Raw genomic sequence first — 16,604 nt, 5'->3', positions numbered from 1 at the left:
GTGCATTTCAGGACCATTTCCTATCGCAGGGAAGACTTTGGCTTTTCGAAAATATTCTTTTCTTTTTACAGTTTTCTTTTATGATATTCAGTAAGTATTTCTTTCCTTACAAAATTGTCTGGATTATACCAATTTGGACCAAAATTATTTATTTCTCTGGAACAAATATTTTTTTAAAATGGCAAATCTAAAAGCGTTATTCCCTTAGACATCAGTTATTTTCCTACTTTAAATCTGTGACCGGCAACACCAGTTTTAGTAGACAGATACAGTTGTTTTGGTAGTGTTTGCAATATTTTATGAACCAGCATCTACACATTCAGAAACAGAATCACCAACTCTGCAGTTGTCATTGACACAGATAAGAAACAACAAAATTCAGGTATTAGTTTATTTTTTGGCAATGGAAATTAAACAATCAAATGTATTAATATCACAGTAAAAATCATGATCTCCCACAATACAAAAATAGCATTATACGTTTTTGTTATTACAATCATAATGCTGTGTTGCTCAAGGAAGATGTTTCAACGGGAATGTAAAATGTGTTGGATTTAACCTCTGAGTTATTTTGTTTGTGAAACATTGTCAAGTACAGGAAAAATCATTGACAAATATATTTAACAAGATATCGTAAAAACAATACTTTGCAAATAATTTCTGTAAAACAATTCAACAAAAAAGTCAACAGTTCTTTCTGACAAACTGTCTGTGAGCAGGTTTAAAATGTTTAATGTAGATGTATATTGTGGAAGTGATAAAAATGATAAACGGCAATTGTAAAACAACAAAATGAATCAAATCATTTCTCGTGTTGGCTCCGTGGAATCTTACTGTTTCTATGGTAACCATGAGAAACTAAAGCACCATCAGTGTACAGTGAGTGATGAACTTAACAACTGAACAAATGTACACTTAAGGGCATCAAGCATCCCATTTTGAAAGACCTTCAAGTCCCGTAGCACTGACACATGTACATATTCTGATGAAACATACTGTATGGCATTGCATATCTATATAACTTAATGTAAACAGAAAAACTGAAAATGGACTGAAGTTAGAATAAACCTTGTTGTTGTTCACTTGTAGCCTGATTCCTTTGTGTGTCCGGTTTCTGGTGAGTGTCAATGCGAGCTGGAACATTCTTGAACCTGAAACACAAATTTCATCTTTAATTGTATAACTGATAGTGAGATAGCCCAATCTGTAAGACAACTTACATTTCTAATATAATGGATGTTATCAATGCAATAGGCTAAAACAATATACTTGGTATCACATAATCACAATCTGCTGAATATGCAAATGAGGTCATCCAGCAGGTACTATTTTTGGCCTCAAATTGGTTTAGCCTCCTTCACTTAGTGTGTGAAGTAAAATCCTGCAAAAATGGTAAAATCATGTTCTTAAATTCAGTTCCATACTTATCCACACCCACAAGTGAGTGAGTGAGTTTAGTTTTACGCCACACTCAGCAATATTCCAGCTATATGGTGGCAGTCTGTACATAATCGAGTCTGGACCAGACAATCCAGTGATCAACAGCATGAGCATCGATCTACATAATTGGGAACCCTGTCAACCAAGTCAGCGAGCCTAACCACCCGATCCTGTTAGTCACCTCTTACGACAAGCAATAGCTTACTGAAGATCAATATTCTAACCCGAACCTTCATGGGTACCACACCCACAAGTATCTATATACAGTTGTTTGAAGCTGTCTAAGTCATGCTTCAGTTTCCTGCTTACAGCTTACAGGTCACAAATCTGGTGAAGTTACCATTTGAACCAATAAAAGTTGGATAGCTGTATGTATTAGGCATCTTGACTCCTGTGGTCCTGGGGATCATGTTCATGTCTCTACCAGTAGCACATGTGTTAACCTTCCAGTGCCTCACAGCCAGCTTAGGGAGTATATTCCCCATGAAACTTAGAATGACAATCAGGCACACTGATTCATTGCTTGATGTAGGAATAATGCTGCACTTTGAGCATAGTGTGGTGTGGAAATATAGTGTAGTGTGAAGACCCAGAATAGAACCAATCTAGACTGACTGACTGACTGAGTTTGGTTTTACGCTGCTTTTAGCAATATTCCAGCAACATCACGGCTGGGGACACCAGAAAAGGGTTTCACACATTGTGCCCATGTGGGGATTCGAACCCGGGTCTTCGGCATGACGAGCCAACGCTTTCACCATTAGGCTACCCCACCGCCCAGAACCAATCTAGAGCAACCGATGCTTGTCATAAGAGGTGACTAACAAGATTGTGTTTGGCATGTGTCATCCTATCCCAGTTGTGTAGATCAATGCTCATGACGTTAATCGCTGGATTGTCCAGCTCAATTATTTACACACCACAATCATATAGCTGGAATAGTGCAGAGTGTGGTGTTAAACAAACACTAACAAAACATAGCACTACAAATTACCTTAATATTAACACTCCTAATAATATACAATAATATATACACTAATATGGCTCAGGAAGCCACAAACCAATTGTCAAAACATTTCTTAATTTCTCTTTGTCCAAATGCCATATGAAGAAAGAACTTACTTTGTAAGTTTGAATGGCTCTTTCTCCTCTGTGCTGTTGCGTCCGGGAGATGATCTGTCAGTAATCTTTTCAGAAAGAATATCTACTGTACGATCTCTCCTGAAAAACAATACAGAATCCATAAAGTAAAAAATTAGGGAAGTTATATTTAATGTCATATTTGTTGGTCTTATTGAGTACTGTTAAATCTTCCCCTGCACGTTTGTGACTGTGCAAGGAATTATACATGTGTAAGAAAGCATACCTGGTTCGAGTGGTCCCGCCCGACTTCTGGAAGGTGTCTCTGTACTCCGACTTGAGACTGTTATTTACCACCTTGTTGTCCTGCTTCTCCTGCTTCTCATGGAGGTCCTTCACTTTGCCGTGCCACTCCTTGTCATAGGCATATGACAACAGCTTGTCCATGGCAGGTCGCTCACCTGTAGCCTTAGACCTGTGGTCAAAGATGTCCTCTAATTGTAGATGGATATAGACTTCTCAGGACTCTAACCATATGTTTGTCATTTTATTCAGCATTTACATTAAGCAGACTTTTTTTAAATGCGCATTTAATGTTCATAATGTTGGACTTTTTACAAACACCATCATTTTAGTAGACAATACACTCTACAACAATTTCACAAACCTGCAGGACAATGTTCAATATCTGATTCAAGATGAAGTGAGTGAAAGAGAGGACACCAGAACTGGGCTTCACACATTGTACCCATATGGGTTAATCCAACCTGGACCTCTGGCGGGACAAGTAAATGCTTTAACCTGTGACTTGACTTCCCCTCCTCCCTCTAGATGACATGAACACAACCCATTGGTGCCAATACAGAGCCTGTTCTTCCTGAGATATTACTGACTATGATGCAATCCAATACCCTGGTAATGATCTTCTTCATGGAGGTGTCTGGGGCTGGGTAGACACGATATGCAGTGGTATGAATGGTAGTTCTATATATATCAGCATTTAGACATTGACTTGGTCAAATAGTTTTATAACACTAATAATGTGTTGGAAACTGACCATGAATACTGAGGGGTCCTTAATTTGCCCAAACACTTGTGGGGTGCCTAGAATCACATGTTATAGGAGCCCCACAGGGCCACACCGTCGTCAGTACACTATGATCATCATTCATGCAGACTTTTTCATTTTCACCAATAGCTAAAGGAGCTAAAGATGTAGAAACAGTAACTGTCCTTAACAGATGGACTGGACAGACAAAACACCAAGCATAACTTTGAGTTTAGCCGAGCATAAAATACGAAATCTAGAATTTTCTAAATTGTAAACCAAAATTCTGTGTTCTTTAATCTGATTGGTTGAAATCTGATTGGTCATGCTAACAGACGTCACATATGTCACCATCACACAGTGAAATAATGCCTGTGACATTAAATTGTAACTCCTTAACTTACATATATGGCAAGTATGGTAATGATTGTACTGACATTTTATCCAGAAATTCTGCCAGCAAGTTAGATGACCAGATAAAGTTTGGTTTGGTTTGTGTGTTTGTTGTTTAACGCTGCACTGAGAATTATTCCAGCTACATGGCGGCGGTCTGTACCAGACAATCCAGTGATCAACAGTATTAACATCAATCTACACAATTGGGATACCATGACATGTGTCAACCAAGTCAACGAGCCTGACCACCCGATCCCGTTAGTCACCTCTTACGTCAACAATCAATGGTTGCTGAAGACCAATTCTAACGTGGTGACTACCGGTAGATAAATAAGGCACATGATAGTAACCATGAATTAAGATATCGCTATTCAGATAAACTTACGACTGTGCAGATTTGGGTTTGGGTTTGTCCCCTTGCGTGTTGGCAACAGCTCTTCGCTCCCGAGGGGCCTGCTTCTTGGAATGAGGAGCTTTGCTGTTCCGGATGCCATACCCACTTTTTATCTCTTCTGGCAGCTTGACCGTCTTGTCTGTGAGTGTCTGTCCCTCCCTCTCATATGCTGTGGTAAGGTCAAATGCATAAGGGGCCCGCCTCTCCTTCAGACTGCTGACACTCTCTGGCTCAAAGTGTACTGCAGGCTTTTGGGAATCATGAACCATGTACTCCGGCAGCAGAAACTCCCACTGGCTGTGATGAAAAGATACAACTATATTTGAAATACCTTGCCTTGCCTGGACAAGTTTACCTTCAAATTTAATAAAAAACATAAACCCTGAAAGCAAAGATTACATTCCAACGTTATCCTTGACATATTCTTAACTTAAGGACAAGAATAAAGAAAAGAATCACATTCTCACTATTTCAGCAGATTCAACATATCAAGCTGTGTTTGTTGCCATAAACCATTACGAGATTCAAACAAATGGAGACATCTGATTGTCTCAGCTTTGGGGAATAACACTTCTGGGTAATTTCCATTCTTTTTTTATTCATTCAAATCAATAATGTAAATCATCACACCTGACTAGAAGTCAGTATTCATTTCAGGTGCAGGACACAAAACTGCTTGCAGATCAATATATATGGCAGAAACCTTCTCCTAAGATGATCCAGATTTATATGGTGACCTGTAAATAACTTAGTCTGGACCGGACAATTCAGTGATTGATATGTCATGAGCATCGACCTTCAAGATTGTGAAACGATCCTTGCTATCACGTACAATGACAACAACATCATCGCCAAGCCTAACCATCCGATTTATTTAAGTCTCCTGTGACCGCCAGCATAGGTTGCTGAAGATCTATTCTAACCCAGAGTCTCCATAAGGGGTCAGTTACACACCAGTACAATTATTAAATACATACGTTTCTTCCTTTTTGACGGCATCCTCCTGAGCATTGTCTTCCAGGTAGAACCAGTCCACTCTCGGGTACCCCTTGGGCTCACGCTGCTTGGGGGTACAGTTATTTATTGTGAGGAGATCTGTTGAGGGAACACACCTTAACATCATTTTTTAATATAAATCACAGAATGGTATCGCAGAATTCATAATTGTAAAACATATGGTTGCTGACTGACAGACTTTAAATTTTTATTTTTTTTAGCAGTGACATATATCTATATAGCATTATGACATATCCCTTACAGCAACCATGAATTGCAGTCATCTGACGTCCTGTCATGCTTCCTCATCCAAGTCATGAATACATTAGACCACCTCCGTGGTGTAGTGGTTAGAGCGTCCACCCGGAGAGCGGAAAGTCGCGGGTTCGATCCCCGACCGCGTCACACCAAAAGACTTAAAATATGGTACTTGTTGGTCCCTGCCTGGCGCTCTGCATTAATGGGTACAACAAGGACTGGTCGGCCCGGAGTCAGTATAATGTGTCTGAGTGGGGTATTCATGCTTCACTGCGGCATGGTATCTCAGTGGGCTAGCACTATAAAACCAGCTTAAGTCTGGGCTAGTACAAGCAGCTGCACATACACATACACATGCATGCACATCGTCATATGAGCGAAATATTCTCAAGCACGATGTAAAACCCACTTTCACCTCACCTCATGAATACATTACAACTGCATGTTCCATCCCACACATCTTGAACACATCCACAAAAGTTCCAAGCAACATCGGTGTCAACCCTTTTCTGAATACATCTAATACAGAATGTTATTAATACTGCATCCCCTGTGTTATCCCTGTCATGAATACATTGACAACACCCTCAATACATTCACACCTGCATGTTGCATCCCACCCAGGTCAGGAATGCATCCTCAACACGTCAAAAATGCATCCCATCCCCGACAAGAAGACATCCACAACACATTCATACTGCATCCCATCCCTGACAAGAATACATCCACAACATGTTCATACTGCATCCCATCCCTGACAAGCATACATCCGCAACATGTTCATACTGCATCCCTGGATCATCCCTGACAAGAAGACATCCACAACACATTCATACTGCATCCCATCCCTGACAAGAATACATAAACACATTCATGCTGCATCCCAACCCTGTCACAGCACCTGCATCCCACTCATATCATGAATGCATCACATCACCTGCATGTTGCACACCCACCTTTTCTGCCTCCTTGTTTTGCAAGTCTGATGTACTTTGTATCTGTGTCCTTGTAGTACATTTCACGTGGTTTATCATCAAACTCTGGCGGGAGGTCACTGAGACCTGGAATCTGGGAGGTTATAGGAACTTCAACTGGCTCAACCCCTTCCTTGCGTTTTAATGGTGCATGATAAAACCAGCCTGAAATGACATAAACGATATATATGAATGTTAGGAAATGTGTAGCGCAAAAAAGCAATCAGCTATGTACAAGTTTCGTCCAAATCTACTGCTGATATGGGTAACATAATTTGATCAGAACTTAACTTCCAATGATAGAAAGGTCACAACTTAACTTGCACTGAATATATCTGAAACTATTATTTTAGTCAAACTCAGTGTGCAAAATAGACACTGGCCCACTAGCCCATGGTTAGTTAAAAACCAGTCGGGTCAGTAAATCTCCACAGTCACTGGCTAGTGAATTTTCATGGGGTCATTTTGTAAATAAATAACTATCTCTGACTTATCATACACTTTTAAATCATGCAAGATGATGGCCTGATAAAAATGTTCATCATTTTAGCAGCATACCTTTGTGTAATCTTTTGCTTAGTTTCTACATTCAAATTTCGGGCTAGTGAATTATTTTGTGGGCGAGTAACTTTCATGATAGTGAAGCATCATGGAAGCCAAAGAAGAACTTGTGAGCCCTTGCCATAAGGTGACAAATGTTCACGTAAAATTCATGACTGCCTCCAGTACCCTCCTCCCAACAAATTTGTTGTTGGTTGGTACACTGCTGAGGCAGTAATGCTGTGACTCAGGGCCCATTCATATCTAACTGGGGATCCTATTCGCAGAAAATCCACAATTATGTTTTGCTTTTATTTTCAGTTTCCCAGTATAACCAAATTCAATCATGCAAATGCAAGCTTACTTATACCTTTATCGCCCTATTTTTCAAGCGGTGCCATTCAAATCGCCCCAGCTACAAAACGCCCCAGCCAATTTGGTCAAAATGTCCCAGATTTTGGTCAAAATGCCCCAGATTTGGTCAAATTGCCCTAGGGGGTAGTCAAAACACCCCAATGTATTTAAAATGATTAAATATATGCTTTCATATCATATACTTCATATAATATTATATAGTAATATTTCTGATACATTTTCTGTTAGTATACTGATAAGAGCAAAAGTAATATTCATGTATAGACAACACTGTAATACCAATTATTTGGTAAAGAATTACAAGAATAAAATGAAAGGTTTGTATAATATGTTTATTGGCTGTAAACGCATAGTGTTTGGTCAACAAATGACATTGTGTAATCATAACAAGTATGGTATAATATTTATCAAAACAATCTAGAGATTTGTCAACTGGGACATTATAATCCTCATACAGGAAATCACATGTCTTATAACTTTCGTCTGTATGGCCTTCACAGTTGCCCCACAAGATTGTCTCTTGGCCTTCACTTACTACCAAAACACATTTCCTGCAGTTGATGGTCATCTTGTCAGTTGGAAGAAGCGAATGACTTACCCTTGGTCCAAAATCAATTTATACAAGGAGTTGAAAGGCTCATGTTCACACTGCTCTTCCTCAACATACCATAGCATTGATGGTCAATTAGTGAACAAGTTTTTATAGCCTGAAATGCTCATACATTCAAGCTGCTCCAGTTCAGCAGTGCCTCAACATTTCCTTTAACTAAACACGTCATTCAATTACTGAACATGTTTTAATAGCCTGTTTTTATCCACACTTTTTGACAAGATTAATCAACAAAAAGCTCTAGATTGTTTTGATAAGTATTATACCATGCTTGCTGACAAAAACTATGTATTTACAGCCAATAAACATTTTATGCAAACATTTCATTTTATTCTTGTAATTCTTTACAAAAGCATTAATAACATGCAAATATTGGTATTACAGTGTTGTCTATACATGAATATTACTTTTGCTCTTATCAGTACCCGGTATACTAATAGAAAATTTATAAGAAATATTACTATATATGAAACTTGACAAAAGCTATGCATTTAAGGTATATATTTAATCATTTTAAATAAATTGGGGCATTTTGACTACCCCCCTGTGCCAATTTGACCAAACCTGGGGTATTTTGTCCAAATTGCCGGGGGCGTTTTGAAGCTGGGGCGATTTGACTGGCACCCTTTTTCAAGACTCTATTTAAAAGTGTCCGTTCAAATGCATGCGGGCTACATTAATAAACTGTAACCACTTAAAAGACATAACAGACATAAAACCATGATTGAAAAGTTGCTTATAACCAATGGACAGAACCCTATGGACCGTTGATAATGATTACTTAACCCTAAACGCAGAACGCTGTTTTCAGATTCTGTCACCTTACATTGTCCTTATCGAGTTATTTGGGCACAAGCTAGCAAAGGCTTATCGTGAAACTTCACTAATTACTGATTACCAATCACATCTACTCACCACATTCATTGATTTTCTGGTTCATCGTCATCTTGAAAATATGGATGTGTCTGTAAAACTGTGGATGCGACTGTTGAATTATTTACACTGACATTGTACAACAACCATACTTGTACACATCCCCATAGTTACAGACATCACGAGAGTCAGCGAGACTTGGTCAGAAACTATATGGTTCAAACAAACTATATATGAATATAGCCCCCAAACTAACTGTGATAGCATTACAATAAAATCTCAGGATTTAACATTTTAATTGGTAAAACTTTTCATATATATGTATATATTCTCACCAAATAATTGCTGGATTAATGTAAAGATTTAAATTTATAAGTAAATAACTCTAATAGTCGTTAGGGGCATAACACTCATGGCAACTTCCTATTTCCGGTGTAAACAAAACGCGCCATGAACACGTGCTTGATTTTGGTTAGCTGGATCGTTGGGGAAATATTACATGCCGCGATGTGACTCATGTGAAATGCTGTTTGTGATATTTTGTTGTATCTCAGTCACTGTATATAATGTAATTGCTGATGAAAGTACGAGCTACTGCAACAAGTTTACCCAGGACTGTCACGAAATGGAACTGCCATCTGAATCGGGTATTGATCAACAAATTTCGAATTTAATAATTCCCCTGATAGTTTATTTGTAATACAATTGTATGATGTGACTCAGAGTGGTTGTTTCCGGGTATCGCTGTGTGAGAATCTCTTTATTCTTAGTTTCTGATATGGTTCAGTTGAATTTCTTCTAAAATGAAGAAATTCCTACATTATACTCATGTTTCATCTTCAACAATGTCTACATAGTTAAATAATATCAAACAAGTAATCAAATACGTAGGACTATATTCATTATTCATGATTCATTACCTGGATGGTGTAGGAAAATCCGTGGTTGTCCACTAAAAGTGGTTTGCCACGCTTGCGGCCGGTCGGGAGAATATTCCACTTCGGGCTGAGGCTGATGGTCGTCGGGCAGGGGTTGGGGGTCTGGGTCAGCGATAGAACTGAAATAATAAATAAAATCATGAAATTAAATGTAATTATATTAATTATCTTTATCTCACTCACTGAAATTAAATGAATAGATAATGAAATTAATGTAACTCACTCCTAGAATACATCCTCTGGAGCGTTGATGGTTGGTGGCGGCAGTGAGGTCGAAGGATGAGTCCACGGGCGATGTAGGAGATGTAGTGTTTGACAACTTTGGTGGCGAGAGCGGCAGGGTCGGGGACAGAGGAAGAGTCGGAGACGGCGGGGGTAGTGAACATCTCTTACAGGTGAAATCCATCTGCAGGTGCCCTTTCGTCATCTGGTGGTAGGTAGCGATGTCGATTCCTGTGTCTCAAAGGGTGGCATGCTGTCTAGGACGCACTTCTTTCACACATACAACTCATAGAGCCATGGTTGATGCTGAATGTTTTCTTTTACCTTCTTGAGGTTTATATACCATAAGTGTTTGTACACGTAAACTTTGTCGGCGGATCAGACAACATTAGTCTACTCATCATAATTTCTCAACAAGAAGAAAATAATGAAATTGTTTTCATTGTGGGTGGATTAAAAGGTTTCACTGAGTTGTTGTGAATGTGGATTAACAGGTTTCAACTTTCTCTGAGATGTTGTGAATGTTAATTAGGAAGTGGTGAGTTGTTTTGATTGCGAAATACTGTGTGTATACTGAAGTGTTTTCTTAATTACTTTGCCGGTGACCCACCTTATCCTTCTTCTCTGTTGCTACTTCTCTGCTGGTCTGCGTAGTTGAACGTTGAATATTTTTTTTCGTCACTGACGATACTTACCTAATATATATATTTTTTTTTCATTTCACCATACTCAATTTAATATATCAGCGGCCTGGAAGTCGTCCCATAGAATTTGTCGGACCCGGCCCGCTGTGAAGCATATTATAGTTTCATCACCTATCATACTTACCTAATATATTTTATTTATTTCACAAAATGCAAACACTTGGGTGTATCATATTATCGATTTTCATCATCATTGATCATCATCACTTTCCCCATTTTACTAACATCTACGAATCCACCGCTCAATCCGCATACGAATTCACCGGATTTCCACGTTTATGAACCAGTCTGGTCTACGAATTCACCTACACCCGTTAAATAGAGGGGCCTATCATATAGCTATAGTTAAACAGACACATACTTATTGGTCAAAATAGCAACAAAAAGTGTCAAACGATTAATGTTGTCTATTTCATATCTTTATTTATTTCATAATTACCTTTAACTCAAGGCATAACAGAGTGCCATCACTAGCATCAGATCTTTAAACCCGGGGTCTCCCAACCTATCCAAAACCGTGTAGCATGGACAAATTCACAAGAGTTTCACCAGTGTTGTAAACACATATAATCTGTGGATCTTTAGTCTTCCCACATTAAACTGACTAGAGTTGTTCAACTGCAACAAATGGTGGAGGAAATTGACCTGAAAGTTTTACAAATACTAGCCCCAAAAGGGGTGACATGAAAAGATACTACCTTTATAGCCTGCATTTCTACTAGTTCCCGGGATACCTACAGGATTCTGTTTGAATTAGTTGTGTTCGTAGATGTGTAGCAGTGTATAGTACATTGTGAAAAACCTTTAGGAGATTTGCTATTTTGCCTGTACTTATTTGCTTGAAAGATTCAGTAATAAAATACTGAATCATGATTTTTTCTTTTCTCTTCATGGTCAGTTTTCAGTCAGTCCAGAAATCTGTCATAATCTTAATCCCATCAATAGATCTGACTGACAAACCTCAAATTTCATATTCAAAGTAGCAATGTCACTAACTCATACAATGTATTGGGGATTATATGAGGGTTTCAAGATGGCATGTTCAAAGTTGTTTAGGACTGAAAGCACCACCTGTTTTTCTAGATGCTGAAATATGGAACTAGTTACATTAATTTGGACATTATTTGTCAGCATTTCTGTAAATGATGTCTTCATTAAATTATAATCATTATCTTTGCATATGTATCTGAAATCATCAGTGACTTAGATCAGCTATCTTTGTAACCTATTGTTACCACAACCTGTAACATGTGTTTGTATGTGGTGAGTAACTGTACCCCGTTGTTCTCTCCCAGTCACAGCACTAGCGGTGGTTCCCTACACAGAGGGCCAGCTGCTACCTCACCATCGACCCACACGGGACTTCCACCTGGGGGGACAGGACATCCACATCCAGCAGGACTGGGGGAGCCTCGGGGTGGCTGCAGTGGTCTGGGATGCAGTGAGTAGTAAGACCAGTAGAAACACTAGAAAGAGCAGTTGTAAGACCAGTAGAAACACTAGAAAGAGCAGTAGAAACACTAGAAAGAGCAGTATTAAGACCAGTAGAAACACTAGAAAGAGCAGTAGTAAGACCAGTAGAAACACTAGAAAGAGCAGTTGTAAGACCAGAAGAAACACTAGAAAGAGCAGTTGTAAGACCAGTAGAAACACTAGAAAGAGCAGTAGTAAGACCAGTAGAAACACTAGAAAGAGCAGTAGTAAGACCAGTAGAAACACTAGAAAGAGCAGTTGTAAGACGAGTCGAAAGAGCAGTAGTAAGACCAGTAGAAACACTAGAAAGAGCAGTAGTAAGACCAGTAGAAAGAGCTGTCGTAAGACCAGTAGAAACACTAGAAAGAGCAGTAGTAAGACCAGTAGAAACACTAGAAAGAGCAGTTGTAAGACCAGTAGAAACACTAGAAAGAGCAGTTGTAAGACCAGTAGAAACACTAGAAAGAGCAGTAGTAAGACCAGTCGAAAGAGCAGTTGTAAGACCAGTAGAAACACTAGAAAGAGCAGTAGTAAGACCAGTAGAAACACTAGAAAGAGCAGTTGTAAGACCAGTAGAAACACTAGAAAGAGCAGTAGTAAGACCAGTCGAAAGAGCAGTTGTAAGACCAGTAGAAACACTAGAAAGAGCAGTAGTAAGACCAGTAGAAACACTAGAAAGAGCAGTTGTAAGACCAGTAGAAACACTAGAAAGAGCAGTAGTAAGACCAGTAGAAACACTAGAAAGAGCAGTAGTAAGACCAGTAGAAACACTAGAAAGAGCAGTAGAAAGACCAGTAAAAACACTAGAAAGAGCAGTTGTAAGACCAGTAGAAACGCTAGAAAGAGCAGTAGTAAGACCAGTAGGAACACTATAGTAAGACCAGGAGCAAGGTCAATAGTAAGACCAGTAGTGAGGCTACTACCGTGGCCATCATTGAGGCCAATAGTAAGACCAGGAGCAAAGTCTATAGTAAGACCAGGAGCAAGGTCATTTGTAAGACCAGGAGCAAGGTCAATAGTAAAACCAGGAGCGAGGTCATTTGTAAGACCAGAAGCAAGGTCTATAGTAAGACCAGGAGCAAGGTCATTTGTAAGACCAGGAGCGAGGTCAATAGTAAGACCAGGAGCAAGGTCATTTGTAAGACCAGGAGCAAGGTTAATAGTAAGACCAGGAGCAAGGTCTATAGTAAGGCCAGGAGTAAGGTCAATAGTAAGACCAGGAGCAAGGTCTATAGTAAGACCAGGAGTAAGGTCATTTGTAAGACCAGGAGCAAGGTCAATAGTAAGACCAGGAGCAAGGTCATTTGTAAGACCAGGAGCAAGGTCAATAGTAAGACCATTAGGTGAGGCTGTTAATGAGACCAGGGGCAAGGTCAATAGTAAGACTGATAAAGTAAATGTCACTTTATAAAAAGAAAAAGAAATCTCTTTGTTACAAATAACTTCTGTGTTTATAGGGATGTTTTCTCTGAATGTTGGCAGGCCATCGTCCTGTGTGAGTACCTGGAACTGCACCCAGAAGTTGTCAGACAGAAGCAGGTGGTGGAGCTTGGGGCAGGGACAGGCCTGGTCGGCATTGTGGCCTCGTATCTAGGTAAGGTGGAGCTAGGGGCAGGGACAGGCCTGGTCGGCATTGTGGCATCGTTTCTAGGTAAGGTGGAGCTAGGGGCAGGGACAGGCCTTGTCGGCATTGTGGCCTCGTTTCTAGGTAAGGTGGAGCTAGGGGCAGGGACAGGCCTGGTCGGCATTGTGGCATCGTTTCTAGGTAAGGTGGAGCTAGGGGCAGGGACAGGCCTTGTCGGCATTGTGGCCTTGTATCTAGGTAAGGTGGAGCATTGTGGTATCATATCTAGGTAAGGTGGAGGTGGGGGCAGGGACAGGCCTGGTCGACATCGTGATCTAGGTAAGGTGGAGCTAGGGGCAGGGACAGGCCTTGTATCTAGGTAAGGTGGAGCATTGTGGTATCATATCTAGGTAAGGTGGAGGTGGGGGCAGGGACAGGCCTGATCAGCATTGTGGCCTCGTATCTAGGTAAGGTGGAGTTTGGGGCAGCATTGTGGCCTCGTATCTAGGTAAGGTGGAGTTTGGGGCAGGGACAGGCCTTGTCGGCATTGTGGCCTTGTATCTAGGTAAGGTTGAGGTGGGGGCAGGGACAGGCCTGATCAGCATTGTGGCCTCGTATCTAGGTAAGGTGGAGCTAGGGGCAGGGACAGGCCTTGTTGGCATTGTGGCCTTGTATCTAGGTAAGGTGGAGCATTGTGGTATCATATCTAGGTAAGGTGGAGCTAGGGGCAGGGACAGGCCTTGTCGGCATTGTGGCCTTGTATCTAGGTAAGGTGGAGCATTGTGGTATCATCTAGGTAAGATGGAGGTGGGGGCAGGGACAGGCCTGATCAGCATTGTGGTATCATATCTAGGTAAGGTGGAGCTTGGGGCAGGGACAGGCCTGGTCGGCACTGTGGTATCATATCTAGGTAAAGTAGAGTTAGTGAAGAAAACAGTATGGTTTAAATCAGGGAAATTGTCTTTTCTCGATATTATGATTTCCATTTCATGCAACTTTCACTCACTCACAGGCTTTATGTATATCATGCCTGTGTTTATGCTGAAGCCGATACAGTGTAATAAATCTAAATACTTTCCAAAGGGGCGGTGGGGTAGCCTAGTGGGTAAAGCGTTGGCTCGTCACGCCAAAGACCCGGGTTCGACTCCCCACATGGGTACAATGTGTGAAGCCCATTCCTGGTGTCCCCCACCGTGATGTAGCTGAAATATTGCTAAAAGCGGTGTAAAACCAAACTTACTCACTCACTCACTCACTCACTCACTCACTTTCCAAAGTGGCTTTCAACCCAACTCACTCACTAATGGATTCAGGTGGTCATGTGACTGTGACAGAGAGGAGGGAAGCGATGCCTAATCTCAGCAAGACAGTGGACACCAACAGAGTGGACAGCTGCCCAGGCAGTATCACAGTGAAGGAACTTGACTGGACAACCGACTTGTCAGCTCACCCACAGTATGATATCATCCTCGGGGCTGATATCATCTACATTGAGGACACGTTCCAGGCGTTGCTGACCACACTGATCCACACAGCGAGAGAGGACACATCTGTTCTCCTGTCATGTCGCATCAGATACGACAGAGACCTAAACTTCCTCACCCTCCTGGAGGGCCACTTTCACGTGGAGCAAATACATTATGATAAAAGTCGGGATATTAAAATATTTTCTACCAAAAAAATAAAGACAAAAACTTAGATTCTTGTTTGAACTCATTTAAAACTGGATGTGTATTTCCTGCTATAGTATTGTTCTATTGTCAGATAGGGTGTTTGGAACTGCATGCTTATCAACCAGTTATAAATACATAAAACTGTAAAATCTAACTGGTTTAATTCAGTTTCAACTGTTGAAATATTAAGAACTATCTTAACATCAGGAACATTGGTTACCCTGGATACAGACATTTTTTAGCATCATCTGCAACTACAGGTTGTTCAGCTTGAACTGATCAAGTGAATACTAATGCATTGCCTGACCGTGTCACAACTGGTTGAGTCTATTACTGTGAAGGGGTGCGCCTTTGTCAGCAGATTGTCAACATGTCCGAACAGCCGAGACAAGGTCGATAGAAAAAAATGATAATTGAACTAGGTGGAGAGATTTATAGCGAGAGTGAATTGGATTCTGAAAGTAACTGACTTTACATCGTTAAGTTTGTAAACCAAACTAGATAGCATATGACTGTAAAAACAATTCATGTTTTAATTGAATTGTTTTTTCAGAAGTGTTGTTTTGCGGGACAAGTTCTGTAACGAATCCATGTATGCATGTTTCGCACGAACGCAACAATAACAACAGTCTCTCCTCCCCTATTTAATGAAGTTAACTCAACCAGCCGTTTGTGCCATTGACCTCTCGGGTCATGCATATGTAGAGTAGCTCAGGTCAAGCTGAAAACCTGTAGGTATGGAGGAAACTGCCAGGTGTTCATTAATGTCATTCCTACAGTCGTTACAAGCGAATGCTGTAACCACCAGGCTACGCCTCCATTCCTACATGAAGACACCATATATTGTATGTGCAAATATCAACTATGAAAGATGTATGATTTGAAGAATCCTATGTAAGTCAAGTAAGCATACACGGCATGGTGGCTTGAATTGAGTAAGATGCATGTTTTGAATTATCAGTATATGGTAATCTTACATAAAAAAACATGCCAGCTTGAAGTATTAAAGATGTTTGTTTTGAAGTATGGAGTATATGCTGATTTCG

General features: G+C 40.3%; 2 protein-coding genes across 3 annotated transcripts; one reads left to right on the top strand and one right to left on the bottom strand.

Moving 5' to 3' along the window:
• Positions 1-377: 377 nt before the first annotated feature.
• On the bottom strand, positions 378-9,166 carry LOC124253330 (uncharacterized protein C7orf57 homolog). The gene is made up of 7 exons (XM_046687080.1): positions 9,027-9,166; positions 6,569-6,751; positions 5,336-5,453; positions 4,350-4,655; positions 2,807-2,995; positions 2,563-2,661; positions 378-1,151 (listed from the first exon to the last, which is right to left on the bottom strand). The coding sequence occupies exons 1-7, from the start codon at positions 9,055-9,057 to the stop codon at positions 1,058-1,060; spliced, it is 1,020 nt and encodes a 339-aa protein (XP_046543036.1). The 5' UTR covers positions 9,058-9,166; the 3' UTR covers positions 378-1,057.
• A 238-nt stretch (positions 9,167-9,404) lies between these two features.
• On the top strand, positions 9,405-15,585 carry LOC124253331 (protein N-lysine methyltransferase METTL21A-like). Of its 2 annotated transcripts, none has more exons than XM_046687082.1 (4): positions 9,405-9,631; positions 12,150-12,289; positions 13,804-13,915; positions 15,199-15,585. In XM_046687082.1, the coding sequence occupies exons 1-4, from the start codon at positions 9,484-9,486 to the stop codon at positions 15,582-15,584; spliced, it is 786 nt and encodes a 261-aa protein (XP_046543038.1). In that variant the 5' UTR covers positions 9,405-9,483; the 3' UTR covers position 15,585. The 2 variants fall into 2 exon arrangements, with proteins under 2 accessions (XP_046543038.1, XP_046543037.1); XM_046687081.1 differs by having other exon boundaries at positions 12,144-12,289.
• The last annotated feature ends 1,019 nt before the right edge of the window (positions 15,586-16,604 follow it).

Source organism: Haliotis rubra, unplaced genomic scaffold (genome assembly GCF_003918875.1).
Source record: "Haliotis rubra isolate DU_JTF1 unplaced genomic scaffold, ASM391887v1 Scf539, whole genome shotgun sequence".
In the NCBI taxonomy this organism is placed as follows: domain Eukaryota; kingdom Metazoa; phylum Mollusca; class Gastropoda; order Lepetellida; family Haliotidae; genus Haliotis; species Haliotis rubra.
Note: the sequence above shows the minus strand (reverse complement) of the source record. Positions and strands in the feature narration are given on the sequence as shown.